This window comes from Ochotona curzoniae, unplaced genomic scaffold (assembly GCF_017591425.1).
Source record: "Ochotona curzoniae isolate NIBS_2020 unplaced genomic scaffold, NIBS_Ocur_1.0 contig_883, whole genome shotgun sequence".
NCBI classification, from domain to species: Eukaryota; Metazoa; Chordata; class Mammalia; order Lagomorpha; family Ochotonidae; genus Ochotona; species Ochotona curzoniae.
In genome coordinates, this window is record NW_024466599.1 from 21,211,406 (window position 1) to 21,238,669 (window position 27,264).

Below are 27,264 nucleotides of genomic sequence, written 5' to 3' on the forward strand. Positions count from 1 at the left end.
CTTCCAGTTGCATCTGCCATCCTAGATGGAAGTGTTATCAGAGGCCAGCCAGCAGTCCGCTGTAATGTCTGTATTTGCCTGGATATTTGTTCACTTGAATGTGGCAGTTTAATGATCAGGATCCTTCCTGGCTGTTTTCCTTGGCACTTTGGTCCTGCCGATTCCCATGCCAAATGACTTCTTAATAATGCTTCTTTGTATACACTGCTTCCCGTGTGAACAAAGCATCAGACAGGAGCACAGCTGACCCTGGGCTCACAGGAACTTTCCAGGGGATCTGGCGGCAGGGGGAGTTTTCAGGAAATCCATCTCCATGCCTTTAGCTTCCACCGGTGGCTTCACCTGAAGTGCAGACCCCAAGGCTGGCTGCTCCAGCGTCCTTTGCCTCCTTTTCCTCACCCTGTTTCCACCTCACTCGGAAAGGACCTGCCCACACTCCTGAATCTTTTTGTTTTTAAGATTTTAAAAATTTTTTATTGAAAAGTCAGAATTACAAAGAGAAGAAGGGACAGAAAGATCTCCCGTCTGCTGGTTCACTCCTCAAGTAGCCACAATAGCTGGAGCTGAGCCAACCCGAAGCCAGGAGCCAGGGGCTTCTTCTGGGTCTCCCATGTGGGTGCAGGGTCCCAAAGCTTTGGGCCACCCTCTACTGCTTTCCCAGGCCACAAACAGGGAGCTGGATGGGAAGCAGGGCTGCCGGGATAGGAACCAGTGCTCATATGGTATCTCGGTGCATGCAAGGTTACCACACTGGGCCCACCCTCCTGAATCTTTTAAACTGTCTTTCCCAAGTATAGAAACCCTGGGAGCATCCCACAAATGGATTGTTCAAACCCTTGCTGTCTAGGAAGCCCCATAAATCTCAGCCATCTGTCACAATAAAGAAGTGGATCAATAAAAATTTACCTTTGTGTTTGCTTAACTATTTCTGATCTAGAATGGTTTTCTCTCATCACAAAACTTTATAGTCCCAGGACATGTTGCAAAATGCTATATTTTAAATAACCACAACTTTTTATTGTAGAGAAGTAGGAAAAGCTAGTGACTAAAAACTTTTTAAGAAAAGATTTGTTTACAGAGAAGAGACAGAAAGAAAGATCTGTCTACTGACTCACTCCCCAAGTGGCTGCAGTGGCTGGAGCTATGCTGATCTGAAGCCAGGAGCTTCTTTTAGGTCTCACACATGGGTGCAGGGTCCCAAGGCCTCGGATCATCCTCTACTGCTTTCCCAGGCTACAAGCAGAAGTTAGAAAGGAAATGGAGAGCCGGGGCACGAACTGGTGCCCATATGGAATTCCAGTGCATATAAGGCAAGAATTTAGCTACTTAGGCTATTGCACTGGGCCTGGTGACTAAAAACTTTTAAAAAGTGAACCTTTCTTTAAATTGAAAAGGCAGAGTTACAGAGAGAAGAGAAAGAATCTTCCATTCACTGGCTCACTCCCCAAATGACCACAATGACTGGCCAGATGAAGCCAGGAGCCAGGAGCTTCTTCCAGGTATCTTGCATGGGTACAGGGGCCCAAGGATTTGGACCATCTGCTGCTGCTTTCTCAAGCCATTGGCAGGGAGCTGGATCATAAGTGGAGCACCTAGGGACCATACGGGATACCAGCAATACAGGCAGTGGCTTATCCCATTGTACCACAGCACCTGCCCCAAAACTTTAAAACATAAATATTCTAATAAGGAAAATTCTTTGGAGAGGTAGAATAGAAATATAATCTCAAGTAAAGAAAGGAATAATAAAATATTTGATATGAGAATGCTCATGGTTTTTAAAATAAGCAATGATACCAAATTGCTATGGATTTTGTGCCCCATGAAGCACATTTAAAGTGTTTTAATGGGACTGGCACAGTGGCATATCAGGCAAATCTTCTGCCTGTGGAGCTGGCATCCCATATGGTTGCCAGTTTGAATCTTGGCTGCACCACTTTCCATCCAGCTTCCTGCTTATAACCTGGGAAACCAGGAGAGGATGGACCAATGCCTTGGGCCTTTGCACACACTTCCTGGGTAGGAGACTCCTGGCTTCAGATGAGTTCAGCTCTGACCATTGTGGTCATTTGGGGAGTGAACCAGAAGATATGTGATCTTTCTCTGTCTCTCCCTCTTGTTCTGTTTAACTCTGACTTTAAAGTAAAATAAATAAATCTTAAAAAAGAGTGTTCTCAAAGTGCTATTTTAAAGTATTGATGTATCAGAAGTTTTATGACAATCAAAAATGAGAAAACAGTTGTTTGAACTTTTTTTTTTAGAAATTTGCAAGCAAAAGGTTTGGGAAACATGGGTGTTTACATGGTCCTAGGAATCAAAGCTATGGTCTTGTAGCATGAGTGAAAGATCAGCTTTGAAACTGGTCCAGCTACCTTGATAAGGGCTTTCAGTAGCATCTTGCTAGGTCAGAATTTCCCTTTGATAAGTGAGAGAGTTATTTTTGATCATTTTCATTAGAAAGTTGTAGAATGGATAAAGTCCTCTATCCTTGCCTGCTGGAGTTAAAAAATAAATAAATAACAATAAACAAAAACAGGCTCCTTTCCTCATTTCAGCCTTTCATATATTTGAAGACATCTTTTGGAATCCCAGTACATCTTCCACAGTTTTCAAATAGGAAGGTGCTTCAAAAAGTTGGTAGAAAGCAGAGGTGAAGGATAAGTTTATTTTGGTGCAAAGATTTTTAAAAGCCTAAGTGTAGTTTTCTTAAAATGCACATTTTCACAAATTTTGAGGACCCCTCGGATGCATAGATTTCAGTATTTTGTACCAAAAGAAGTCTGTTTTTTCATTGCATCAAGCATGAACCTTTTAAAGTATTGGCTGTTGTCTTTCAAACTTAATTTACAAGGTCATCTTCCTAAGGATATTTCTTTTTCCGCCAGGCCCATGGTTCTCAAACTTTATAGTTTCAGTCCCTTTTATGCTCTTAAAAATGATTTAAGACCACCCAAAGAGCTTTTGTTTGTGGGGATTAAGTCATTTGATGTTTATTGTTTAAGAAATGAAAAGAAGAATGTTTAGATCTTATGAATTCATTTTGAATATAACAATAAAATCATTACATATTAATATAAATAACTTTTTAAAATAAAAATAGATTTTTCCAAAACAGAGCAAGTTTGGTGAGAAGTGAGGCACTGTTTTACCATTTTTGCAAGTCAGCTTAATGTCTGGTTTATTAGAAGATGTCTAGACTGTCACGTGTGTCTTTCAGTCCATCTGTTGCCTTGAGCATTGCTTGAAGTAAATGAAGAAAATCTGGCCTTTGCCGAGCTGTGCTTACCAAAGAAGAAGGATTTGAAGTCTTTCAGACATTTCTTTGATACCTCACTGAACATCAGGTCAGGGTACTGTCCTAAATGGCAGGGCGAACGTGGTTTCTGAAACATTATGAACACACTTCTGATGCTCTTGTATTGTAATTCATTAGCCTGTCTTAGACACTGAGCGGATCCTTTCCCTGGTTCAGGTTTTTTTGGGCAATGCACTGACCCCTTGAAAAATACGGTTTCCCCAAGTGCGCAGATCTTCCAAATGTTAATGCATTGCATTGCATACAACTTTTAGAAGATCACCTTGGTTAGAATGTCTCCAGTGGACTCATTAATGTTTTTAAGTGCTGGGAAGCTGTCATGTGTGTGGTGGCCAATACAAGTTTCCTGAAATTCTATTTTTTGCTCGAAAGCTCTATTTTTACCATTGGTAACAAATACTATCAGTTATTTTCCTCAAAGTAACAGAGTCACTTTGAGCTTGAGAAAGTTCCTGCAAGGTACCCGTGTTGGAATAACTGTAGTTTGTTGATCAGTTTTCACTTCAAGCAAAAACAGTGTTCATGCAGAGTGGTTGGTGCAGCTGCCTGCTCAAGTCCTTTTCCTTGAGGCAGTCATCACACTTCCCTGTGTGACAGAAACTGCATTCTGCCTTTCCACTTTGACTATCAAAACAACATGTATTTGAGTCAATATTTCATAAAAATGAATTTTCACTGCTTAACAAGGACATCGAGACTTTTTCATTTCCATCATGAGTGTGAGGTGGTGGACAAGACAAGGGTAGCAAGTACAATTGGTGGCCAATGGATTAATGCTTCCCAAAGTGGCAACAGTTAGACCTGTTACTGCCTTGTGTACCATTGGCTCAGTGTCAATACAGTGACCAAGTAGAGGACACCCTAGTATCATTACGACAAAATCGTTGCTCCGTGGATACTCCTTTCCAGAAAGGGTCTTAGCACTTGAGCCTTGAGGAGCCCAGCTGCAGACAGGGTAGGCCTGATGAGAGTGCAGCAGACATCATCTCCTCTGCGAGAGCCCTGTCTGCTTCTTGTTGTCAGCACCAGAGCTAAAACTGGGACCCACTCTGTCCTCCAGGCCCTCCCCAGGAGCCACCATCAAGTGAGACTTTCTGTTTGAGGGAACTTTTTAACTTCAGAGGAGGCATCGGCTGGTGGGTCTTACTTTGGGGATGAGGTGAGCTGGTCTGGTTTATGTGCAGAAGTGGTAGTGATGAACAGCCAAGCAAAAGGTCATGGGGTAGAGCTGCAGGCAAGTCCTCAGAGACTTAAGAGTTGGCATGCAGGGATGGGTTTGTTTGGAGGCCACATGTTAAGGTTTAGGAAGGGGATGACAGGCAAAGATGGGAACGCTATGGCACCGGTTGAAGTATTTGAGATCTTAGCTTCCAAAGCAAAGAGAGTATAGTTAGAAATGTCACTGGCAAGGTGACATCTGATGAAACCTTATCAATGAACTTCATGTACTCCCATGTTACAATTCAACTCCCTGTCTTGCATGTCAACCTGGGTCCTCCTGGGCTTCTTGAGAGAGAGAAGGTGTATCCGTGGGACCCCAGGTAGTAATGGTGGAGATGCACAGAGAGGTCTCTGGAATCTTGGTCCTTTCAAGAGGGAATTGATGACACACTCAGCGAGGCACGGGGACTGGAACTTGCCTACTCCAGATAGCCGCAGTCCTTTCTCACTGCCCCCAAGAACTCGGAGAACATTCTCTAACCTTCCACAAGCCTCATGGGTTCACTGGGCCCAGAGCTATCAGTAGCAATTAGCACTAATTAATTGAAACTTGGAACTCCTGGCTCACAGGATGGGTGTGTGTTTGAACGATGTTTATAAAAGATGGTGTTTATCCGCAGGATTTCCTTTTTTTTTCAAGTTTCAAGGCTGGAGGCTTATGCACCTTTGATCCAGAGGAAGGTGACCCAGCTGCTGTGATCAAGTCCCAGATCCCTGCTCAAGTGCCTTGGTAGATGAGAGGCACCAGGAATGAGCAGGAGGGGGCCAGGTAGGGACCCCTCAGCTGCAAGCCAGGGGAGCAGCTCAGAGTTGTGCATGAAATGCTGGCTGCTGGGTCAAGAAAGAGAAGGCAAGCTTTCCTCCCTGAATGCAACCCGTTGCTCTCCTGCCTTTCCAACTGCCCTGCCTGTCCATCCCATCTGCATTCATGCTGAAAAGCCAGTAAAACGCAGGTCATCATAACACAATTATAGCAAAATAGTACATGGCGAGTATTGCAAAGCCCACATTTCTTGCCTTCATTGGGCGTCAGGGGAGAGTTTTCTGGTGAATCTGCTGCTGCGCCTTCATTTCTTCCTCCTGGGCAGTGCATGGGCTGCTGGGAGATCTGTCCATTGTTAGAAGCCAGCCCCTCCTAGGAAGGAATAAACACACAAGGCAGACCCATTGTTGTTCTGCAAGGAAAATATGAAATCCAGCCTTTGGGAAGCTGGGGGCAGGAGGGATCTGACTGGCTGGCTGCAGGCCCCTGGAGGAGGCCGGCAGAGGGAGGAGATGTGGAATGGGAAGACCTTGGGCAGCAGGGAGTCTGGGCTGCTGGGAGTCTGGGCAGGGCTGTGTCCCTGGGAAAGAGGCTCTGGGAGGGAAGTGGGGGATGTCACAGCCCTTCCTGCAGAGAACCTGGCCTAGGGTTTGTGAGCAGGAGCCCAGGAGTGCTGGACTTGTGCTCCTGCCCAGGCCATTGCCTTCCGTTTTGCAGACCCTTGCTGGAAATGCTCCATGGGGACCCCAGCTGTGCATAACGAGAGCCCGCGTTAGGCATTTAGAGTTTATAGAGCATGTTCACACATACCAGTGTTTGATTCTCGGCAAATCCCACCGGATCTGAATTAGCATGAATCCGATTAACCTGAATTTACAGAGAAGGTGAGCAAGGGGCTGGGCTGCGTGGCTGGGTGCCTGTCAGGCTGTGTCATGGCCCTCTGACACTCAGCACACACATAGGGCGACCACTCCATAGATAGTGAACCAAGGGCAAAAGCCCACCTCCTTTCACCAGCAGGCAGTAGGGGCAGCTTGGTGAAATTGAAATGAGCAGGAAAAAGTCACAGAGACAGTGAGAGATGGGGGCTGGGTGAACGGTAGCACTCACAGGTGCAGCCACTTTCCATAGCAGGCCTAGGTGGGGCTCCTCTCCCCTGGGGAGGGAGGGGGCACATGATTTCTGTGCGGCTTTCTATACAAAGCCTGGGCAACTAGCCTGCTTATTTCAGATCCTCTGTTCTCCCCACCCCAGCACGCCTCCTCCCTCCATCCCAACCCAGCTCTGAGCTCTCAGCTTGCAGAACCTGTCATTAGGCCTTTGTGTCCACTTAGCCACCTTTCATCTCTTCCACCTGCGGGTGTCCGCTTTCCCCATTAGCATCTTTCAGTTCTGGGCTGAGCCCTCCCGCCCTCTTTGTGACCGGCCTTGGATGTTTGTCAGAGAGGCTGGCTCGGGGATGCACAAGGCAGGGCAGGGCGGTTCCCATCAACATCACTCACATTTTCCACACCAGGTGCCAGCCCTCTTCCTCTCCCCATTCCAGAGACAGCCAGGTTGAGGTCACCTGGCTTAGAGGCAGACAGCTGATAGCTAGATCCCCAAAACTGGGACTGTGGAGGCCTGGTGTTGCCTTCCAGTTCCCCTCCGTGGGTGAAATGGGAGCTGAATCACCGACAGTTGTTTCCACGTGAGCAAAAAACCCGCTGACAAATCCCTCATCACTAGAAGCTTGCCCCGGGCTCCGAGTTCTTGGCTCAGGGGCCGCTGGTGTTGTCAGGTCACCAAACATGCCGAGTTGGCCCAGACCTATTTTCATCATCCTCAGGCTATACCATCCGTCTGAGGCAATGGCCACTTGCCATGGGCACCCATTTACACTTAGATCACATTTGTGTTCATATTCCGTTTGCTTGTGTATACATTTATACTCATCAGATTTAAGATGACAGCCACATTTCCAGTGCTTGACAGCCATGTGTGGCTAGTGGTTCTAAGTTTTGGATAACAGAGAATCCTGCCATTGTTGCAGGATGTTCCGTTGGACAGTGTAGAACTAACCACCAGAATCTCAGATCTATCGGCCTCTAAACTCCATCCTCTCTTCTTTTTAGATGGCCCTAAAGTTCCCCGGACTTTTCTAGTGACTCCATGTGTATTCCTGAAACACTGAGGGCAAGCTGGAATTGGGGGTCACCTGACCAATCTTACCTCTGAAATTACCATCACCAAGGTTGATTGCCCCTCCTACACAGTGGGGGTACATTAGTTCTTGGGGAGCAAGTGTTCAAACCCCATATAAAATAGTCTAGGTTTGTGTCCTGGCTCTACTTCTAATTCCAGCTTCGTATTGATGTGTACCCTGTGAATCAGCAGGTGGCAACCGAAGCAGTTAGGCCTCTGTTACTCATATGGGAGACCTGGGTCGATTTCCTGGTTCCTGACTTCTCCACCCGACCAAGCCTCAGCTCTTACAGGCATTTGGGGAGTTAACCAGTAGATGGGCGCTCTCTCTCTCTTCCCACTCTAACAAAAAATTTAAAATTTCACTTTATTTGCAAAGAAAGGAACTTGATGTCCATTTGTTTCATCTAAGTGATCGGTCTAGGAAGCCAGGTTTAAGAATCTGGCATTGGTAGAGGATAGAAAGTGCAGAGCTAAAGGATCTTAGCTAGGGGGATGGGCGGGAGAGGGGGAATGGATGCTTTTCCACCTGCCTTGCCCTAGAGGTCTTTTTGGAGCTTTTGTTGCAGAAGGAAGAGGGAAAGGATTTGTTGGTTTTATGTTTCAAGTTTCTACAGTCCCAACAGAAGGGACACTGTGGGGCAAGAAGTTTAAGAACCAGAAGCAGTTTCTTTTTGGGACAGGGTAGTCCTTTATTCCTTGCCAGTGCCTGCAGGCAAACAGCATGCCAGGCTGGCCTGCTGCCTCAACCCTACCTGTCATGTGCTTGGCAAGTCTGACTCCCGTCCTTTTTTCCACTGCCTTTCCCACCCCGCAAATTGTAGTTGCAACCTCTCATTTTTCTGCTGCCTGGATGATTAAAAAGCATGACTTAGTGGAAAAATGTTGACCTCCTTAGGGTCAGGCTTTTAAGCAGCTGTCGGAGATAAGATTGTGCTGGCAAAATACTTAGCAACATTTTGCAAGGCTTTCTGTCTCTTTGAAAGGAAACCAGAAGCTGTTTTGGTTCTGGGTGCTTTTTGTATGTTTGTGGAGAGAGCTACAATTTTCAGAAGCATAAATAGATATAATCTGATAATAAAATCTCTGATGGGAGAATTAGATTATCCTAATGATTTTTAAATATACAGTTGACAAGCTTTGTAAAAAATATTTTTTTTAACGGTATGTTTTTTGAGTAATTTGGGAGCAAAGTTCTCAGGCAATCCAGCAGTCCCAGGAGTTCAGTGCTGGGGCTTCCCCCGAGGACTTAAAAGACTTAGCTGTGCAGCTCTGGGTTTGAAAGACATTGTCCAAACTGTGCTGTGTCTTGCCTAGAGAGGGGAGGCTCGCTGCAGACCCCTTTGAAATCGCTCCAAGGAAGACATTGGAATTTGCAGTCAGCTTGTGTCGTCGTGGTATTTTCTCATCTTTGTTGAGAACTTGTACCCATTTTATGAGGGAGAAACTGAGGTGCAGTAGATGGAGAGGTCTTGATGGGTTTGAGGATCAGTGGCACAGACATAGCGAGAATCAGGGCGCTGTGGCTTGACTCAACATGTTATCAAATCAAATGCTTTGTTTGGAGTCCTACATGTCTGAACTTGGGCCCCAGGTCAGCCACTGCCTGAAGGTGTGGCCTTGAGGAAATCACACATCTTCAATGTCCCCATCCATAAAATATAATTGTGACAGTGGAGATTCTGCTCAGGAAATATTTTATCCATCCATCCTCCTCCTCCTCATCATCATTTTGGCCTTTTCCACTTTACATTAGCAAAAGACCCATCACTAGCTCTAGACGAAATCCAATGTTTGTACCCTTGTTGTCCTCTTCCTCCTGTTGCTGGCTTTGCCCTCTCCCTTTCGCTCTTCCTGAGTTTGGTGGCCATAATCAGAATGTCCTTGTTCTCTTTCAGCCAAGAAGCCAACAGGTGGGCTCAGACCTGTGCTTGTACTGTCAGAGGAGGGAGGTAGGGGCCAAAGACTGTGCAAGGTCAGGTGTCCGTCTCTTTGGGGACATCGTACAGCTTTGCCTTGGGCTCCTGAAGGTACAGGACAGGTTCTAGACTAGCAAGCTCATCTTTGGAACTGGCTAACCAGCTCAGTGCATATCCTGGTGCCTAAACTGGGGCCTCTTGACTGGGTGAGTCCCACTTGCCCTGCTTGGTCTATTTTCCATCTCTGAGATGGGCACATGGACCAAGTGGCATCCTTATATTTTTCTAAGGAACAGGTGCCCCAAGCCCTCAGACCTAGGTTTGAATACTGGCTCAGGCACTTGACTCTCAGAGTCTGAGGGTCTTGCTACCTGCCTGGAGGGAGGCAGTGAGGACGCAGCAAGGGCGAAGTGGGTTAGGGAGAAGGGTTGGGGGTGTGTGTGTCTGAAAGAGCTTTGTAAACTCTATGGTGCTTTCCATGCTGCTTCCCTGCCAGAGCATAGGCCTGGAAGACACTTTGTGTCCTCACCCCTAGAGCAGAATTCCAGCTCCACAGCTGTAGGAAGCCTCTCCCCTGACCTAGTCCCCACACAGCACCTGCCTCTCTGTGTGCCCAGCACAACCCAAGGCAGAACATCTGGGCTGGCTGCAGTCACAGGGGAAAGCCTGGAGTCGGGGTCAGCTGCCCCAGCCTTGTTTGACCTGGCCTGGCCTGGCTCCTCCCTAGCTTGTTTTCCATCTGGCTGCCATTACAGTACATTTTATGAGCCTTGTTAAGACTTTAATGATGCCTGGTTGTGCTACTGGCTTAAGGCTTAATCCCCAGCAATAGGTCTTTATTGGATAAATGGTTAATAATCAGTCATCTGCAGGGGGTTCAGGTGGCATCATTGAGGCCTGTGATGCCCTGAAGCCCCATGTGGCCTGTGACGTGGTTGGAGTGTGACTTGGCTGGCCCAGGGTTGGGGTGCAGTAAGAAGGGCACCCTCGGAACAGCATGGGAATGAGGAGGCCTGACTTCACAGAAAGGCCTTTCATCCACCTCCTAGGAGTTGAAGATACCTGTCTGCTGCCCAGGTCCGCCTCTATTCAAGCAGCCCCCGCATTTCTTCCCTTGTCTGCCTCCACCCACTCCAAATCTTGCTTGAGCCTGGAAGAAGCTCAGTGGCCTTGAGCCAGAATCTTGACCCCTCCAGACCTTGATTTTCTCAACTGTCAAAAGGAGAGATGGGAAGAGATGCCCTTGAAGCTGCCTTCAGTCTGTGGTTTTGTGAGCCCTGGCATGCTAGACTGGGCTGTTTTCCGCAACTCTCGGATGCGTCACCAGGAGCTATTGAGTGACAAGGGACCAGCAGCCCAGCAGATTAAACACTTAAGCTGCTAGACACAGAATTGGGTCATCTGTGGTCCTAGGGCAGTGCAGGCAGAAGGAATCCACAAAGCAGACATGGCCCTTGGTTTTATAGCCTGGCTGCCAGCTCTGGGTGGGACATACAATAGGTCTTTCAAAATCGCTGCCTTGATGATAGGACCTTGGAAGACTCTTCCAGGTGTGGGGCCAGTAAGAAGCTAGCTGGGAGACAGTAGGAGCCTGGATGGACTATGCCTGGGGGTCCTGCTTCCTGTTTGATTACTGGGACACTGGCATCAGATTCCTACTTGAGGGGCTGGATGGGGTTGGGGCGCAGGCATGGGTGTCATGCCGACCTGGTTTTACAGCCCATTCTGCCTCTCACTCATTTCTAGACTGGGTAATTTAGTATACCCAACTTGACTAAGCTGGAGTATTTCCAAGTAGCCCGTAGCGGCACCTGTTGGTTTGCCTGTCTGCCAAGCACCTGGTAGCTGGCTTCTACCAAGTGCCTGTAACACTTCAGAACAAACTTCTGGTGTGGAGACCTCTTTCATGCTTTGAACTGCTGCAAACGGATGTGACTTCCTGTGATTCTGAATTCTTTTGTGTGCAAAGAGAAAGTATGAGCTACATCCACCTGCAGGACTCAGTGGTCCTGCTCCCTCCTCCCCCCCCCCGCCCCCACCCGCGCAGTGCTTAGCTTCAGGATCAGAATCCAAGCCTGGCTTTGGGAAAGCTTCCAGTCTTGCCTTAGCCTAGAGCTGTGTGCCTTGGCTCCACAGCATCCCACGGGCCTAGTCCGGTTCCTGGTGTGGACTAGCCCGCGTAGGCGGGATGCAGGGACTGACCCGGTCTCTTCCAGCTCTGATGTGACCAGGTACCTGCTCTGCTTTCTTTTCAGATCTTCCCCGACCCGTCAGACTTTGACCGCTGCTGCAAGCTGAAGGACCGCCTGCCCTCCATAGTGGTGGAGCCCACAGAGGGGGAGGTGGAGAGTGGGGAGCTCCGGTGGCCACCCGAGGAGTTCTTGGTCCAGGAGGATGAGCAGGACAACTGCGAAGACACAGCGAAGGAAAAGAAAGAGCAGTAGGGTCCCCATGGCCTCCGCGGGTGCGGTCCTGTCTGCTGGCGGCAGCTGTCTCTGAACTGTGGTCTTCCCATCCTGGAAGAAGAGAGCAAGTTGCGGAGGTTCTGAAAACGTCCGAGGAGGCTTCCGTTTTGCACCTGCGAAACCCCCCACTGGGTTTATCGTCTTCTTTTCTTTTCTTGCTTTTTTGAACTGTGGCGAGCGGTGAAGCCCGCTGACAGCCTGCAACAGCTCCTGAGGAAGGAAGCTGCTCCGAGCTGGGGGTGGGGTGGGGCCCTCGATGGTATCTGGGCTCAGGGCAGAGGCGAGGGGGTGAGGGGGACGGGAGCCGGGGTGGGTGTGGGTGCTGAGGGCTGGGGGAGAAGAGCGAAGAGCTCCAGAAAACCAACTTGGGGCAACAGAGAAAAAGCCTAACATTGAGCCAGTGGAGGCCCTTGCTGCGGGGGTTACAGAATTCACTGCTCATTTTGCTCCAGCCTCAGCACTGCCACCCTATGCTTTGGTTCCAGGTGTGTGGGCTCTAGCAAGGAAATGGGCCTGGGGAACAGGGGCAGCCCTGCTGGAGGGAATACGCAAGAAAGGAACAGCACCCTCACCCCCGCTCTGCCCCAGTTGCTCACTCCTCCCCTGCCTAACCCTTGGACTTGGCTCCTGCTGCGACCAGCTTAGAGTCCTGGTCACCTGGAGAGGCTTTTCGAGGCTGCGCCTTTGAGTGATCCTCCTTTGACTTAAGCTTTTCCGCCAGCCCTTTGCGGAGTAGCAAGAGCACTTCCTGTTCTTGGAGGCCTCTAGGCAGACACCCCCAGCAACAGGAAGGTCCCACCCTCGGAAGCCCTCCCTCTGGCCCCAGCCTTGCTCTCAAGAGTTCAGCAGAAGCAGTGGCTCATCCAGGCCCTTGACTGGCCTTACCACCATGCATTCGGCAACCCCAGCTTCAGGTACCAGTCAGAGCGGTTCCCCATCTACTGAGAATTCCAGCCTGTTTGACCAGCTGCACCACTCACTGTTGTGTGGGTCCTTGGCCTCTGTGGCTTGTGGGAGCCAAATGAAGAGCAGAGCTGGCTTTTTCTGTTTCTTACTGGGCAGGTCCGGAGAGCTGGTGCAGCCTGGGAGTTCCCGCCCTGGGGGTGCTCTCCTGAGACCCCAGGCTTTTGGCCAAATTGTCTCTTGAGTTGAGTGGGAGGCACAGTGAGGGAGTGCTCCGTCCTTCCTCACCTCCCACCTGTTTCCTGCAAGGGCTTCAGGTGTGTGAGAAAGTTCGCCTTTGGACTTGGAGCATCTCAGTTCCAAACCACGGGAAGCAACCGGCTGCAAACAAACTGTTGCACTTACCTTGGCATTGGAGCAGGGCGATGTGCCTGAGAGATGAACTTGGAGCCTTCCTTGGACTAAACACACCCAACCAAGGTGTGCCCTCAGGTCTCCAGTTGGTCCAGGTGGACCCTCCTCACCCCCCAGGTTGGACTGGCTGTGTCTGGCTGCTTTTAATACCTCAAGGTCACCGTGGCTCTGGGGGGCATACTGGGAGTGGGGCAAGGTGTGCTGTTGCTGGGACAGTTAGTTGGTGGAGTTGGTCCTGAGAGACCGAGAGTCTCCCTCGCCCCCCTGCTTCCTCCCTCTGTCGTCCGCCTGTGTTGCACACACTGATGGCAATAACTTCTTCCAGCTCCTCACAGATGTGGGAGAGACCCGCAGCCTGCAATGCAAGGGGGCTTCTGTTGCGTGCCCCCCCTCGTCCTGTGCTGGCTGCGGAAGGTTGCTGACCTTCCGCTCATCGCCTCACGCCATTTCTCTTCCCTCCTTCCCTCCGCTCCCGCTGTGTGCTGGGGGTCTTGCCTTCTCAAGTCCTATGTTTCCGTGTCCCCTTCCCGTCTGCCCCCCCACCCCCCGCCTTCTGATCATCTGTCCTGGTCTTGCTGTGTGGTGGGAACGTGCTTGTAAACTGCGTAACAAATCTATTCTGTGTCTCTGTATGTTTATGGGGCTGGTTTATTGTCGTGGCTGTGTGGCTATGTGCCGCGTGAGCAGGCCAGGGCTGGCAGCTCCAGTCGGGACCCCTGACAGCTGAGCCTGTTGGGAGGGACCCAGCTGCTCTTGGACAAGCGACTCAGCTCCTGCCTGGCCTCCTCTCTCTCTCTTTCTCTTTTTTAAGTACTTTGTGTGTATTTCTAACTGATCGTATTGAAAAAAATAATCCTAGTATTTCAGTAAAAATGCCTGTTGTGAGATGATCCTCCTGTAACTTCTGTCTGTTCTTTTTTGAGGCTCAGGGAGAAACTAGCATTTTTTTTTTCCAAACTACTTTTTGTCACTGTGACAGTTGTAAATAAAGTTTGAAAATGCTTTCCACTCTGGTCTGATCTTTTCATTTTCTCTTGCTCAAGAGGGAGGTGCACCCTTCAGGCGGCTGGGCTGGACGCCCTGTCACCCTGGGGCAGGTGTCTGCTGGGTCTCACCTGCTGGCCTCCTGCAGTGAGTCCATCCGTGGTTGTCTAGCTGTGTGACACTTGCCTCCTCACCAGCATCAATGCTCCTTTATTCTGGATGCTCAAGCGAGTCCCCTGGAGAGCTTGAAAGCCACAAATGTCCAGAGTCCCACTCCCAGAGGCTTGAATTTCAATGGAGTGTGATAGGATCCAGGCATGAATAATTTCTAGAATCTTCTAGGAGGAAGAGCTGGGATTAGAACTCCCCTTTTAAAGGCAGGGGAGCAGAAGATACACTGTCAGGTCATTCACAAACGCAGAGAAGCAGGCGGGTGAGGGGTTGTGTGTGTGTGCTCAGCTACAGAGCACTGTGGCCATGGTGCAGACCACTTACTGAGTGCCTGCTGCTTGTCGGGTAATAAAAAGCAGGGTCCTGGTGCTCAGTTTAACGATAAAAAGTCTGGGTGTTCTGAGAGTGATCATTAGTTGAAAGGGCAATGAGAAGTTGTAAACCAGGTACTTTGTAACCAGAGGTGGGGCATAGGGTGCCATCTCTGGGCCTGAGAGAGGAGTTTGGGTTTTAATCTCAGTGCAGGGCCTAGCATTGCATGATTTGCATCTTTAACATCATATAACTTAGTGGAGGTAGGGTTAAAGGGGGCTAGGATGAGAAGCCCCATAGACCAAGAAGGATGATTCATGGAGGTTTAAGTGAGAGAAAGTGGATTTTCTGGAGATTGTTCTAATTCAAGATAGACCACTTTAGTCTTCACCTGAGCTCTTGCGCATTATGAAGTAATCAGTGCGAGGGTGTACCCCAAGTGTGATAGACTATTGACCCGTTTCAATATTAGCCACAAGGTCTATGGATCCACTGCCCTGAGGTCAAGCTTACAAGACTGGCCCATTCTCAAGTTGGTGCCTCCAATTTCCTTATATCAGGCTGAGGATGCAATTTTTTAGAATGCAGCCTTGTTGAACATGGCCCCTCAGAGAACTATTTTTGGTGATGTTATCTGTGCAGAACATCTGATTAAATCTAATAAATAAAGTGCTACTAGAGCTAACATAATGGATCTTCAGAAGATGTATGGGAAACAAACATTTTTAAACTCCATTTCCCTGTCCTTTTTGAAGTGACCTCATGTATGAGTTTAGCAAGGTTGCAGTATTTAATCTCAACATACAAAAACTGATTTTATTTCTGTACACAAAAAGTCTCCAGCTTAGAATCGTTTCACTTCTGATTTTTTGACTTACTAATGAACAATCGGACTTTGGATTTTTAAAATATTTATATTAGTAGAAAAATAGAATCTACTTAGAGATAAGCATGAGAAAGCTGCAAAACCTTAACAGTTAAAACTATTAAATACTACTGAATGAAATTAAAGGCCTGAATAAATAAGCTATATCATATCCATGGATCTGAAGTCTCAGTGTCGTTGGGATGTTAGCTCTCTTCAAATTGAGCCATAGACTCTACACAATCCAAATGTCAGCAAACTGTGTAAAAACTGGTGGACGAATTATGGATTCAAGTTAAAAATGCCAAGGGCCCAGAATGACCAGTAACTTTGAGAAAGTTGGAGGGCTTGGAATTCTCAACATAAAAACTTGTTACAAAACTACAGTAATCAAAATAGTGTTGCGGCATAGAGATGAATGAATAAACCAAAGAAATGAGATCAAGAATTCAGAAATAGACCCACTTATATATGATCTTCTGATTTTTGGCAAAGGTGATGGGACTCCTCAATGGAGAACAGGGTAAGCTTCTCAATAAATGATACTGGAAACATTGGCTATCCACAGGCAGATAGCTACTGGACATGGAAATATGAGCCTTCAATTTTGTCTCTCACTATCTCCATGGGACTTTCTGAGAATATCATTTGGGAGGAGAGGGAGAATCCTTCATCTTCTTTCACAGTTAACCAGTTGTTTTAATACCATTCCAGTTGTCTCCTTTGAAGGATGGCCATTAGCTGGGCATCAGTGAACTTTGCTGTCTCATGTGGGTTGAGCTGCATTGCAATCCTACTCAGCTCTTCTGTACGAGCTTCAGGATCAGTTAACTAACACCTATGATTCTCAGTGTTTTATCTGTCAAATGGGGAGAAGACTAATGTCTACTGAGGATGGTGTCATGTCCTAGTAGGTAAGGCCGCTTCCTGTGATGACAGGATCCCATTTGGACATCAGCTTGAGTCCTGGCTGCCTTTCTTCCAATCTCGCTACCTACTAATAGCCTGATAAAAGTAGAAGATAGTTCAACTGCTTGGGCCCCTGCCACTCAAATGGGAGCCTCAGAAGAAGCTTCAGGATCCTGGCTTTGGCAAAGTCCAGTGCTGGCTGTTGCAGACAACTGGGGCGTGAACCAGCAGGTGGAAGAGCTTTCCATCTCTGCCTCTCCCTCTCTAACTCTGACTTTCAAACAGATAGATAAATCTTCACTCCTACAAAGGGGGTAAAGATTGAGTAGTTAGAATGGCCTCCATAGTCCAGCATTTTTTTCTGTCTTCCCTTTAAAGGTCTGATTGTTAAAGAATTAGCTCCTTCCATGTCAACACAGCATTTTCATCAAATCCTCCTTCGCACATACCCCTCGAGGTTTAGACCTGCCAGCAGGCCCCAAGGTCACTGATTGTGAGGCAGACCGTAGCATTCGGCTGCAAGAACAAACAGAGGCAAGCTGCTAAGGAATGTCCACTTTATTATGCACAGGTTACAGATTTTAAAGGGTGAGGAAGGGGAGAGCAGGAGGGAGCCTTCCAGCAGACCCGACGCCCACCAAAGATGCTACAATTGGCAGTATGACACATTCATTTCCCCAGATCTTCCAGTCATGTTAGAGGTCACACTCCACGTTTAAGGCTGAAAGCTGTGCCGCAGGCCTTGGGAAAGGTTAGGCAGCAGGGCAGGGGACTAGGGTGATTGCCCACACACACCAGATTCAAAGGTGGCTTCAGAGAAACAAGATGGCAGAATAGGGTAAGGACATGTTTAAATAGATGGAGAATAATTCGCCAGGATGAAGCAGAGAGGCCACAATCCTGGCAAATGGGAGAGAACAGGTCAATGGCAGGGTGACACCTGGAGCTCTGTGGACATAGGGGAGCAGTAGGAACCGCAGAGCGGTGTGTGGTGACCAGGTAACTCAGCAGCAATCAGTATTCAATGATCAGAGCTCCACCAGCAGCCAGATGGAAAGGAGCATTCACTGGGAACTCAGAAGGTAAACCCAGGCATAGAATTGCCTATCCTGCTCATTTGTTTGATTTGACCTTGAACCAAAGCAGAGTGGCAGAGCCAAAGCAGACAGGTATAGGAGCAGGGTGAATTTCATGGCTCAGACCCCCCATTGGTACCACATCAGGCACCATTTTGTGCTCGAGAAAAAGGCTGTGAGGCTAGAGGGACAACAGTGAGCTGTGTATATGCTAAGCCGGGAGCAAGTTCATTTCTAGCTTGACACATTGCACTGATCCCACAGGGAAAACAGTACGAACTTGGCATCCTAATGTTCCACCCAAGATAGGTTCAGGTGGCCCCTAGACCTAACAACCAGCAGGCCCAGACCCGCCCCATGCCATATCAGGCATCATTTTGTGAACTGAGGAAAAGGCTGGGGGAGTTGGAGAAAGAACAGTGAGCTCTGTTGCTAAGCTGGGTTAGAACCCATGTCAGCCTCAACATATTGCACCGGTCCCACAGGGAAAACAGGACTGACTTGGCATCCAACAGGTTCCACTCAAAATAGGTCTGGGTGGCCTCCAGACCAAGCAGGTTCTGGCAAGACCAGCGTCATTGGTAATCCAGTGATTTAGGACAGCTGGCATCTCCCTAATCCCAGAAACTGTTCGAACTGGGAGTGGGATAAAGGTTATGCAGCCAAAGGTGTGGCCACAGCACAGGATCACACGGGGGTGGAAAGTGGTGAGCCAGGAACTGGGGGTATGGAGACCATGGTAGAAACCTGGCACAAGACCCTGGGACTGAAACTTGCTGGAGGGAGTGGCACAAGTGATTGCAAATAAAGAACCAGATACAAAATGCAATCAGTAAATTGGACCTATAGACCAATGGGCAATGCAACTTAGAAACTGGCCCTTAGTAGAGGAATCTGCTAACCAGAAGTACAATGACCAAAAGCAAAAGAAGAGACAGAGGTACAATGAGTATTACTGATGCCTCCCCCACAAAGGAGCAAAAGCCTTTGCCAATCTGAGTTAACTGAGGAAGACATCAAAGAAATGGGGGACAAAGAATTTAAAAACACTTATTATAAAGCTTCTTAACAGCAATGAGAAGCACAAACAGGAGTCTAAGAAGTCTGAGGAATATATCACACAGGAAATAGTAACATTGAAACAAAATCAAGCAGAATTATTAGAAACGATAGACACAATGGAGCAAATTAAACATTCAGTGGGACGACTCAATAATAGAATGGGTAAGGCAAAAGAAAGGATCTCAGAATTGGAAGATATTTCCTTCAACAATGGGGGTAAAATCAAAAAGCTGGAAGAGGAACTGAGTCAAGCTAAGACGGGATTCGAAAATTAAGCGACACTATTAAAAGGCTGAATGTAACAGTTATAGGAGTTCCAGAAGGCACAGAAAGAGAATCTGGGTTTAAAAATATATTCAATGAAATTAATAGAGGAAAACTTCCCTAAGTTGGAGAACAAATTGGGAAACAAAATGCAGGAGGGACACAGAACTCCCAAGAGGGTTGATCCAAAGTGATCTTCACCTTGACAAATGATTGATAGATAATCAAGCTCTCCTCAGTTGAACACAGGGAAAAAGATCTTTAAATATGCAAGTAAAAAAAATCAATTAACATATAGAGGAACCCCAGTCAGACTCACTCCTGACCTCTCAGAGGAAACTCTACAAGCTAGAAGAGAATAGAGTGACATATTTCATATTCTAAAAGGAAAAAGTTGTCAGTCCAGAATAACTTACCCAACAAAGCTTTCCTTTGTCTTTGAAAAATCAAAGAAAATTCTTCCATAGTAAAGAAAAGCTCGAAGCACTTGCCTCTTCCTGACCTGCCCTACAAAGGATACTTAAAGATGTTCTATTGACAGAAAAAGGAATAGCACCTACCAAAATCACAGGCAAATGTGCAGAACAATCCAATAAAACAACAAAAGAAGACTAAATCAAACAATGAACAATCCATTGCTAAAATGACAGGACCAAATTACTACCTATCAATAGTAACCCTGTATTAAATGATCAAACTAATCAATCAACCATCATAGATGAGCCAACTGGATCAAAAAAGTAAAACTTATCTATCTATTACCTGCAGGAGACAAATCTCACCAACAAAGATAGGCAGAAACTGAAAGTGAAAGGATGGAAAAAGATATTTCAGACTAATGTAAAAGAAAAACATGTTGGTATAGCTATTCTTATATTAGAAAATAGATTTTGATGTGAAAAACATTAAAAGCGAGGAAGAAAGATCACACGCTGACCAAAGGATCCGCTCAGCAAGAAGAGATCACCTTACTAGTTTTGTAGGATGTTTTTCTTTTCACTTCTGATTTTACTTGGTTTTTTCTCTTGATTTTCTTTACTAGTCCGGCTAAAAGTTTGTTTTGCTCATCTTCTTAAAAAGTGGCTCTTTGGGGCCTTGCACGGTGCCTAGTGGCTAAAGTCCTCACCCTGCACGCCAGAATCCCATATGGGCGCCGGTTCTAATCCCGGCAGCCCCACTTGCCATCCAACTTCCTGATTGTGGCCTAGGAAAGCAGTCCAGCGTGGCCCAACGCCTTGGGACCCTCCACCAGCATGGGAGACCTGGAGGGGGCTCCAGACACCTGGCTTCTGATTGGTTTAGTTCTGGCCGTTGTGCTCACTTGGGGAGTGAATCATTGGATGGAAGATCTTCCTCTCTGTCTTCTCCTCTCTGTATATCTGCCTTTTCAATAAAAATAAATAAATCTTAAATGGCTCTTGTTGCAATTTGTAATTTTTTTGTTTTAATTCCATTTATTTTTTTGTTGTGATTTTTAAGATTTCTTGCTTATTGTTCATTTTTAAATAAGTCCTTGAAGTGCATGATTATTTATTCGAGATATTTCTATTTTTGTAAGCACCTGATGTCTCTTTCAATACTCTTTTTTGCTACATTTCATTGGTTTGATGTTTTTCTTTTTATTTTTATCTCTTCAAAAAATTGTTTTTTTAAATTAATTTCTTCAGTGACACATAGGTCGTACAGCAGCACTGGTTTCTTCAAGAATACTTTTGATTCTCTGTTTCATTTCCTCAGCAACACATTGGTCATTTAGGAGAATGTTATTTAACTTCACATCGTAAATTTTTTTTTCTTCCTGTTGTTGATTTTGTTTTATAGCTTTTCCTTTAAGAGGATGTATAGCAATTGTTTTATAGAGATTATCATATATAGATATGAGGATACAATGCAGTATGCATCTCTATTTCCAAATCAAGGATGGACTCCCCATGAAACTGTTAAATATATCTTGACAATAGGATGCTGCACTCTCTGCCGTAGTCCATGCCTACAATGTCAGGATACACTTAAGCAGCACAATGATGGACTTAGGACTGTTTGTGAAGGACTATACTACTGTAATGATATGGTGGAAGTCATTGGGTGGAGGAGATTTGAAGAAGGAAGGGGAAATCCCAGAGCCTACAGAACTGTATAAGATAATAAAATGAGTAATTTTTTAAAGAAAAGATTGCTTCAAGGTGAAAACACTCATTGGCTCCAAACACAATTCTCTTAGTCTGTTTCCTCTTGGTTAACACACTGAGAAGCAAAGAGAGAGGAGGGGAGCTTCAATGCTTTCTGCCCACCAAAGCATTGGAGAAGGGAGAAAGAGATGTAACACTACTGGATGGATCTATTGCTCTGCCTGGCTGTACTTGATAAAGGTTACCGTAAGTGATGCCTGTGTGAAGTGATGGCCGAGTTAAGATGGATTCCATGTGGAGAAGACAAACATGGCAGAAGTTGGCTTTTTGAGGAGTCTGAAGTGAGCATGGCTAGAATAGTGGGAAAGAGAAGCAACTGAGACCATGGTACAGGGACTTGTGGGTCCCAAGGAAAATCGGTTTTAGGGTCACCATGACCTGTTAGAAGAACCCTGGGAAGGAAGCATGCTCACCAGTACCCAGCCCCTTGTGAATCCAGTCTGCCCATCCAAGTTGTCTGTCGGATGGCAAATGGCATTAGTATCAGCAGACCTGAGACATTGTCACATCCTGAGGGAACTTGTGCATCATCAAAGGAAGATTGTATTAGGCAGAATTCAGTTTGTACATAGAGTTCCTAAGAAATGTCAGTGGCTAAGAGCATGGATTCCTGGATCTGTCACTCAGCTCTGCTTCTAATATCTGTGAGCTTCTAATATCTAATATCTGCGTGATCTTATTTATTGCTTCAAGAAAAGAAACGTTCTCCAATTGACTTATATGTTCATCCACCCATTCATTCATTGAAGAGGCAGAGAAACAACTTCCACCTGCTGGTTCATTTTCCAAATGCCTGTAAATGGCTGGGGCCAGACTTTGAATCAGAATATTCATTACACTACTCCCTGCTCTGTTTAATTGGGTAGAAAGCCTTATTTTGAAATGAAATTCCTCTGTGGGATTTCCTTTGCTGTTTTCCATCAGAAAAATGTGAAATTGTTCTTTTTCCGTTCCAAGCTGCCATTTACATAGCACTGCTTACCTCCATGTCTTCTGCCAAGTGTGGGTTTTCATACGTATTATTTTTGTTTTCATACAAACTACATTTAGCAACACCGGAAATTACAAAATATGGTGGAATTTGGGGGATTTAGCTTCCAAATCCCATCAGAGTAGCAAATCACTGATTTGCATTTTGGTTTCCTTCCAGTCATTGTCCTTGGTGCTTACCAGAATGAGCTCGAGGAATATCACTTAATCTCCCCCAAGAGTTGGGGGCGATCAGAAGGTTTCAAAATATACTCACTTTGGAACAAGGAAGAATAGGATTAGAATCAATGGTATTCTGGAAAACGTGGAGTACTCAATTGAGGGAAAGAGAGAAGGATGGAGGGAGACAGAGAAAAAAAATGGGAATTTGTAGCATTGCCAGTTTCCAAGGTGTAAATTCTCCCACCATGGCTAATATAATCAACTTTCAATGAGATTGGAGCCAGCATAAGCATTGTGCAACACTTCTAGAATCCCTCATCTTCCCCTTCTGTCAAACCCAGTCTCAGCCTGAGTGAACCTCTGCTTTCTTCCTTATAAAATAGACACAACTCAACAACCAGAGCGGTGCCTAGAGGCAGAACCTCCCAAAACTCCAGTGCCCTTCCTTGGTTTGGAGGAGAAAAGCAACTTTGGAAAAGTATCTGGCACAGTACCTTTCAAATGGAGTCATGTTTCATGACAAAGCGGGGAGATCAATAGATTTGTGGCTTTCAGCCAGAATTTTAAAAAAGAAAGCAGCAAGTCTAGAATGAGGGGAAAAAATCGGAGTGCAGCAGACATAAAGAGGGTAAATATTAATTCCTGACATGGTTATTTCAACCTCTCCTGTGGATGAGTATGTCTACTGTGCCATGGAAAAGTACTTTTCTTGCTGCAAATCAGACAAAATAGTTTGAGGGCCATTGGGCTTAGAAACAGGCAGCTAGAAAAATTAAGTTGAGCCAGGAAGTGAAGATACATTGCAGTATGCCTCTGCACTCCCAAACAATAGGAGGACTCCCAGTGAAACTGTTAAATATACCTTGACAACAGGATACTAGATTTTCTACCATTGCCTATACTTCCAATGCCATGACAATAATAGAATGGACTTGTGACTGTTGCTGAAGAATTTTATAATTGTAATTCTATTGTGGGAAACAGTAGGGAGGATGGGAAATGGGGAGGGCGAGAGGGGAAATCCTGAGCCTATGGAATTGTATCATTAAAAATATAAAATAGTAATAATAATAACAACAACAACATGGGGGAAAATGGCGAGGGGAAGAGGATGAGGAAGGATGAAGCTAAGGTGGGGGGTCAAATCGCTATACCTGCAAAACCATATCATAAAAAAATAATAATTTTTAAAAAGAGAGGAAAAATTATCTTGATAACCAACCCTCGGTCATGGTACCGAGGGATGGATCCTGGGAGGACTGTCACGATGTCCCTAGCCTCGTCCAAGGTCAGGGTTAGGCTGTCACAGTTCTCAGACTGTGCCCAAGTTCAGGAGGAGCGAGGTCTCCAGTGAAGGAGGAGAAACTGCACAGGAATATCCCTTCCTTCCTTGCCCTCTGCCATGCTTGATACTGCTGAAACCTGGTAGCAGCTTCTAGCAACTCAAAACAGTGCCATCAGACAAAAATAACCCCAGGGGCAAGGGCATGCTGGCTGCCATTGACAGTGTCGCTAGGCTAGAACTGGGGTCATGCTGAGCTAGGTCTTGATCTACTGATGGTTAATTGGAGAGCATATTTCCTTCGAAGTCATTTGGGCTGTGCCAGGAGTAGGGGCACTTACCTGTAAGGTTTCTGCCTCCTTGCTCACACTCCCTTTTTGTAAATGACTAACAGGTTGATTGTGAACATCAGTTACAGATGGAAGGAAGGAGGCAGAGGGACAGAAAGAGAGAGAAAGAGAGGTCCTCCATCTAGGGCTTACTCCCCCAACGGCTACAACTGCTAGGGCTAGGCCGTGCCAAAACCAGGAATCAGCAACTTCTGGCATGTCTCCCATGTGGGTATAGGGGCCCAAGCAGTTGGGCCATCTGCTGCTTTTCCAGGCACATTAACAGGGAGCTGGGTTGGAAGCAGAGCTCATATATAAGATGCTGGCATTGTGGAGGTCACTTTACCAGCTTACTGTGTCACAATGCGGGCCCCTGCCCTGCTCTCTTGCATGAGGTAATACTAAGAATCATTCAGGTCATGACCTCCGTAGCTTTCTGTGCCATCTCTCCCAGGTGGACTCCCACCTAAAAAGATGCTCCAGCAGGTCCTCACCAGTGGATCGTCCTGTGTAGAGGCTGATCAGGAACCTGGAGAATGGACAGAGGCCAGGGGCACACCCCAGCAGCCCTCCAACTTCTTTGGCTGGGGAGGACTCTGACCCCTGACCTGTTTTGAGCCAAAGAAACCGCCTACTATTCCTTACAGGTCTTTGTCAAAATTGAAGCCACAGTTCTGTGTTTTCGCAATGAGCCATGTGGCACAGCCTCTTGCACATTTGTGAACAGTGTTTGGGGTGGGGGGTGCAAAGGCAGTACAGTTGTCGTTTTCCCATGACAAAGCTTTTCAGGGGTCAGCTCTGAAAAACAGGATCCAGGCTCCCCCTTCTGCTTCTGCTCTCGCAGTGTGTGGGCTGATCATCCAGTTTGAGCCTGGGCCTCAACCTCCCTTTCCAACTTCCCTCCAGACTGAAAGAATTCAAAAGAACACTACAGCTTACAAGGTATATTTTCTTTGTGCTGTTTTTAAGATTCATGTATTCTATTTTGAAAGTTGGAGATAGAAGCAGAGATTTTCCATCCACTGGTCCACTCCCCAGATGGCTAGAATGACCAACCAAGAGCTTCATCTGGGTCTTCTATGCAAGTGGCAGGGACCCAAACACTTGGGTCATCTTCCACTGCTTTTCCCAGGCACATTGGCAGGGAACTGGATCAGAAGTGAAGCAGCTAGGACAAGAACTGGCATCACAGGCTGTGATTTCACCTGCAATGACACAATTTGGTTCCTACAAAGCATTTCTTGTCTTTTCCTCCAGTTATCTAGAATTGCCTAACTGATATCTCCTACAATGCAGGGTTGTGTGAGAAATAAGTTGGGATAAATCAACAGCCATCTTTTCATTCATTGTCAAGTCAAAGTTAGTATCTCCCACGGTAGCAATGCCAGCATCAAAGTACAGAGGGGTGAGGTGCCTGAGCTTTGCCTCAAGGAACAATCATAGGTATTGCCATTTTCATGGTCCATTTTGTTGCAGGTATCAACAGATACCGCCTGGAGGTGTGGCTGCCTCCATATCATATCAGCCGCTCATTAGGCAAAACTTTCATGAAGAAGGACACAGATGACTTTGCCACAAATGCATGGTGGCAGACAAAAAAAAATATTGATGGGTATTTCTCAGCATCATTGATTTTCATAGCAACCCACCATACTGTGTTAGGCATTTAAAGCAGCTTTCTGAGGAGATGAAAACTTCTTCAAGCTGCCAGAAAGATTCAGAGCACAGAAAGATTTAAGAATCCCCTGAGGAGCTGGCAGAGCTACCTCAGTGTGCAGATGAGAGATTCATCCGTACCCCCAAGGGGCTCAAAGTCAGAGAGAAATATCCATCAGTAAAGGATTGCCCACCAGCCTGATATGCACCATGAAGGCAGAGATGACAGGCACAGAAGGCATGGCTGGGACAGCCTGGAGGGGAGGAAAACGTGATTGGGAGAGTAGCAGGTGGATTCTGCCTGCTTTCAGACTCTCACTGGAGTCACAGCCCAGCTCTGTGGGGAGAGGAGTGGGTCCAGCCATGGAATCCTCCTGATCCACTCTGGTTGGAAGCAGCTTCGCCCTGGGCCTGTTGCATTTCCCTCCCAGCACCCGAATGCCACCCACAGCCCCGAGCATGTGAGCAGGCTGATCCACTGTCCTGAGAGGTTTCCTGGGACTCAGAACTCACAGTGCTCAAATCAGGACTGTCCCAAAGCAAACCAGTACGGTTGGTCACCCCACTTGGAAGCCAAGTCCCACCCTTTCACTATGGACTAATGTTTCTGCCTGGAATCTGGGTCAAGCAGTTTCCATAAGCACCTTTGCTATCTGTTGTGCCCGCTCTGCCTGTGCCTGTCTCTTGGTGACTCCCTCTGACTCTCACCTTTCCTCCAGCTCCCCAGTTTCTGCTTTAGCTCCCAAGCTTGCCAGCACCCCCAGAGCCTGCCTGTCACAATGCACACAAAGGACTCACTTTTTGTAACTGGGGCGGCATTCACACAAAATGCCTGATGACCAGGTGACTCCTCAGCTCGCAGTCACACACAGTCCAGCCACCGTTGTCACAGCCTGGAGACTCCTGGTGCTGGAGAAGGAACTCTCTTGCTTCTCCATCCTTTTCCCCAGTGCTGGCAGCGATCTGGGTTCTGGGATCCTGGCCTAGGAAACCCTAACTCAGTCATCCTATGTGTTGCTATCCCAAATGCCGCCATGAAGAATTTCCCCACAACAGTGCTATGATGGTTGGTTGTGTTTGTCCACATGAAATGGCTAATGTGCATCCAGAGAGCTGATAATGGATCACATCTGGGTGTGTTTGGGAAGCACTTGAACTAGTGAACCAAAGGAAGCAGATGGCATTATTCAACCCATTGAGAACCCTAGTAGACAAGACGTTGTCCTGCTTCAGCAGGGATTTCTGTCTTCTCCTGCTCTTGGACATCATGTTGGTGGTCCTTGGACTTGAACTTCCATCCATAGCCAGGTCCTCAGGCCTTCAGATCCAAACTCAATTACACCACTAGATTATATCTGGCTTACAGTCAGCAGGTTGTGGGACTTCCTGTTTTTCTTATTATTTTAAAAAAGATTTATCTTATTTATTTTTATTGGAAAGGCAAATCTACAGAGAGAAGGATGGACAGAGAGAAAGATCTATCCACTGGTCCACTCCCTAAGTGGCCGCAACAGCCAGAGCCAATCTGAGGCCAGGAACCAGGAGCTTCGCACAGGTCTCCCATATGGGTACAGGGTCCCAAGGCTTTGGGCCATCCTCTGCTGCTTTACAAAGCCACAGGCAGGTTGCTGAATGGGAAGTGGAGCAGCCAGGACATGAACCAGAACCCATATAGGATCCCAGCACATGCAAGGATAGGGCTTTAGCCACTATGCTACCACACTGGGCCCTTACTATTTTTTTTTTTTTTACATTTATTTATTTGAAAGGTAGAGCAACAGAGAGATTTAAAGAAAGACAGGAAGAAAGAGATTTTTCATCTGCTAAT

At 46.7% G+C, this 27,264-nt stretch overlaps 1 protein-coding gene across 3 annotated transcripts in view; it reads left to right on the plus strand.

The window, feature by feature from the left end:
- Positions 1–14,193, plus strand: part of LBH (LBH regulator of WNT signaling pathway) — a 30,811-nt gene extending 16,618 nt beyond the window's left edge. For all 3 annotated transcript variants that reach the window (XM_040993020.1, XM_040993019.1, XM_040993018.1), the window contains exon 3: positions 11,659–14,193. In XM_040993020.1, coding sequence (XP_040848954.1) covers positions 11,659–11,847 — 189 coding nt within the window. In that variant the 3' untranslated portion in view covers positions 11,848–14,193. The remainder of the gene's footprint in view (positions 1–11,658) is intronic.
- The last annotated feature ends 13,071 nt before the right edge of the window (positions 14,194–27,264 follow it).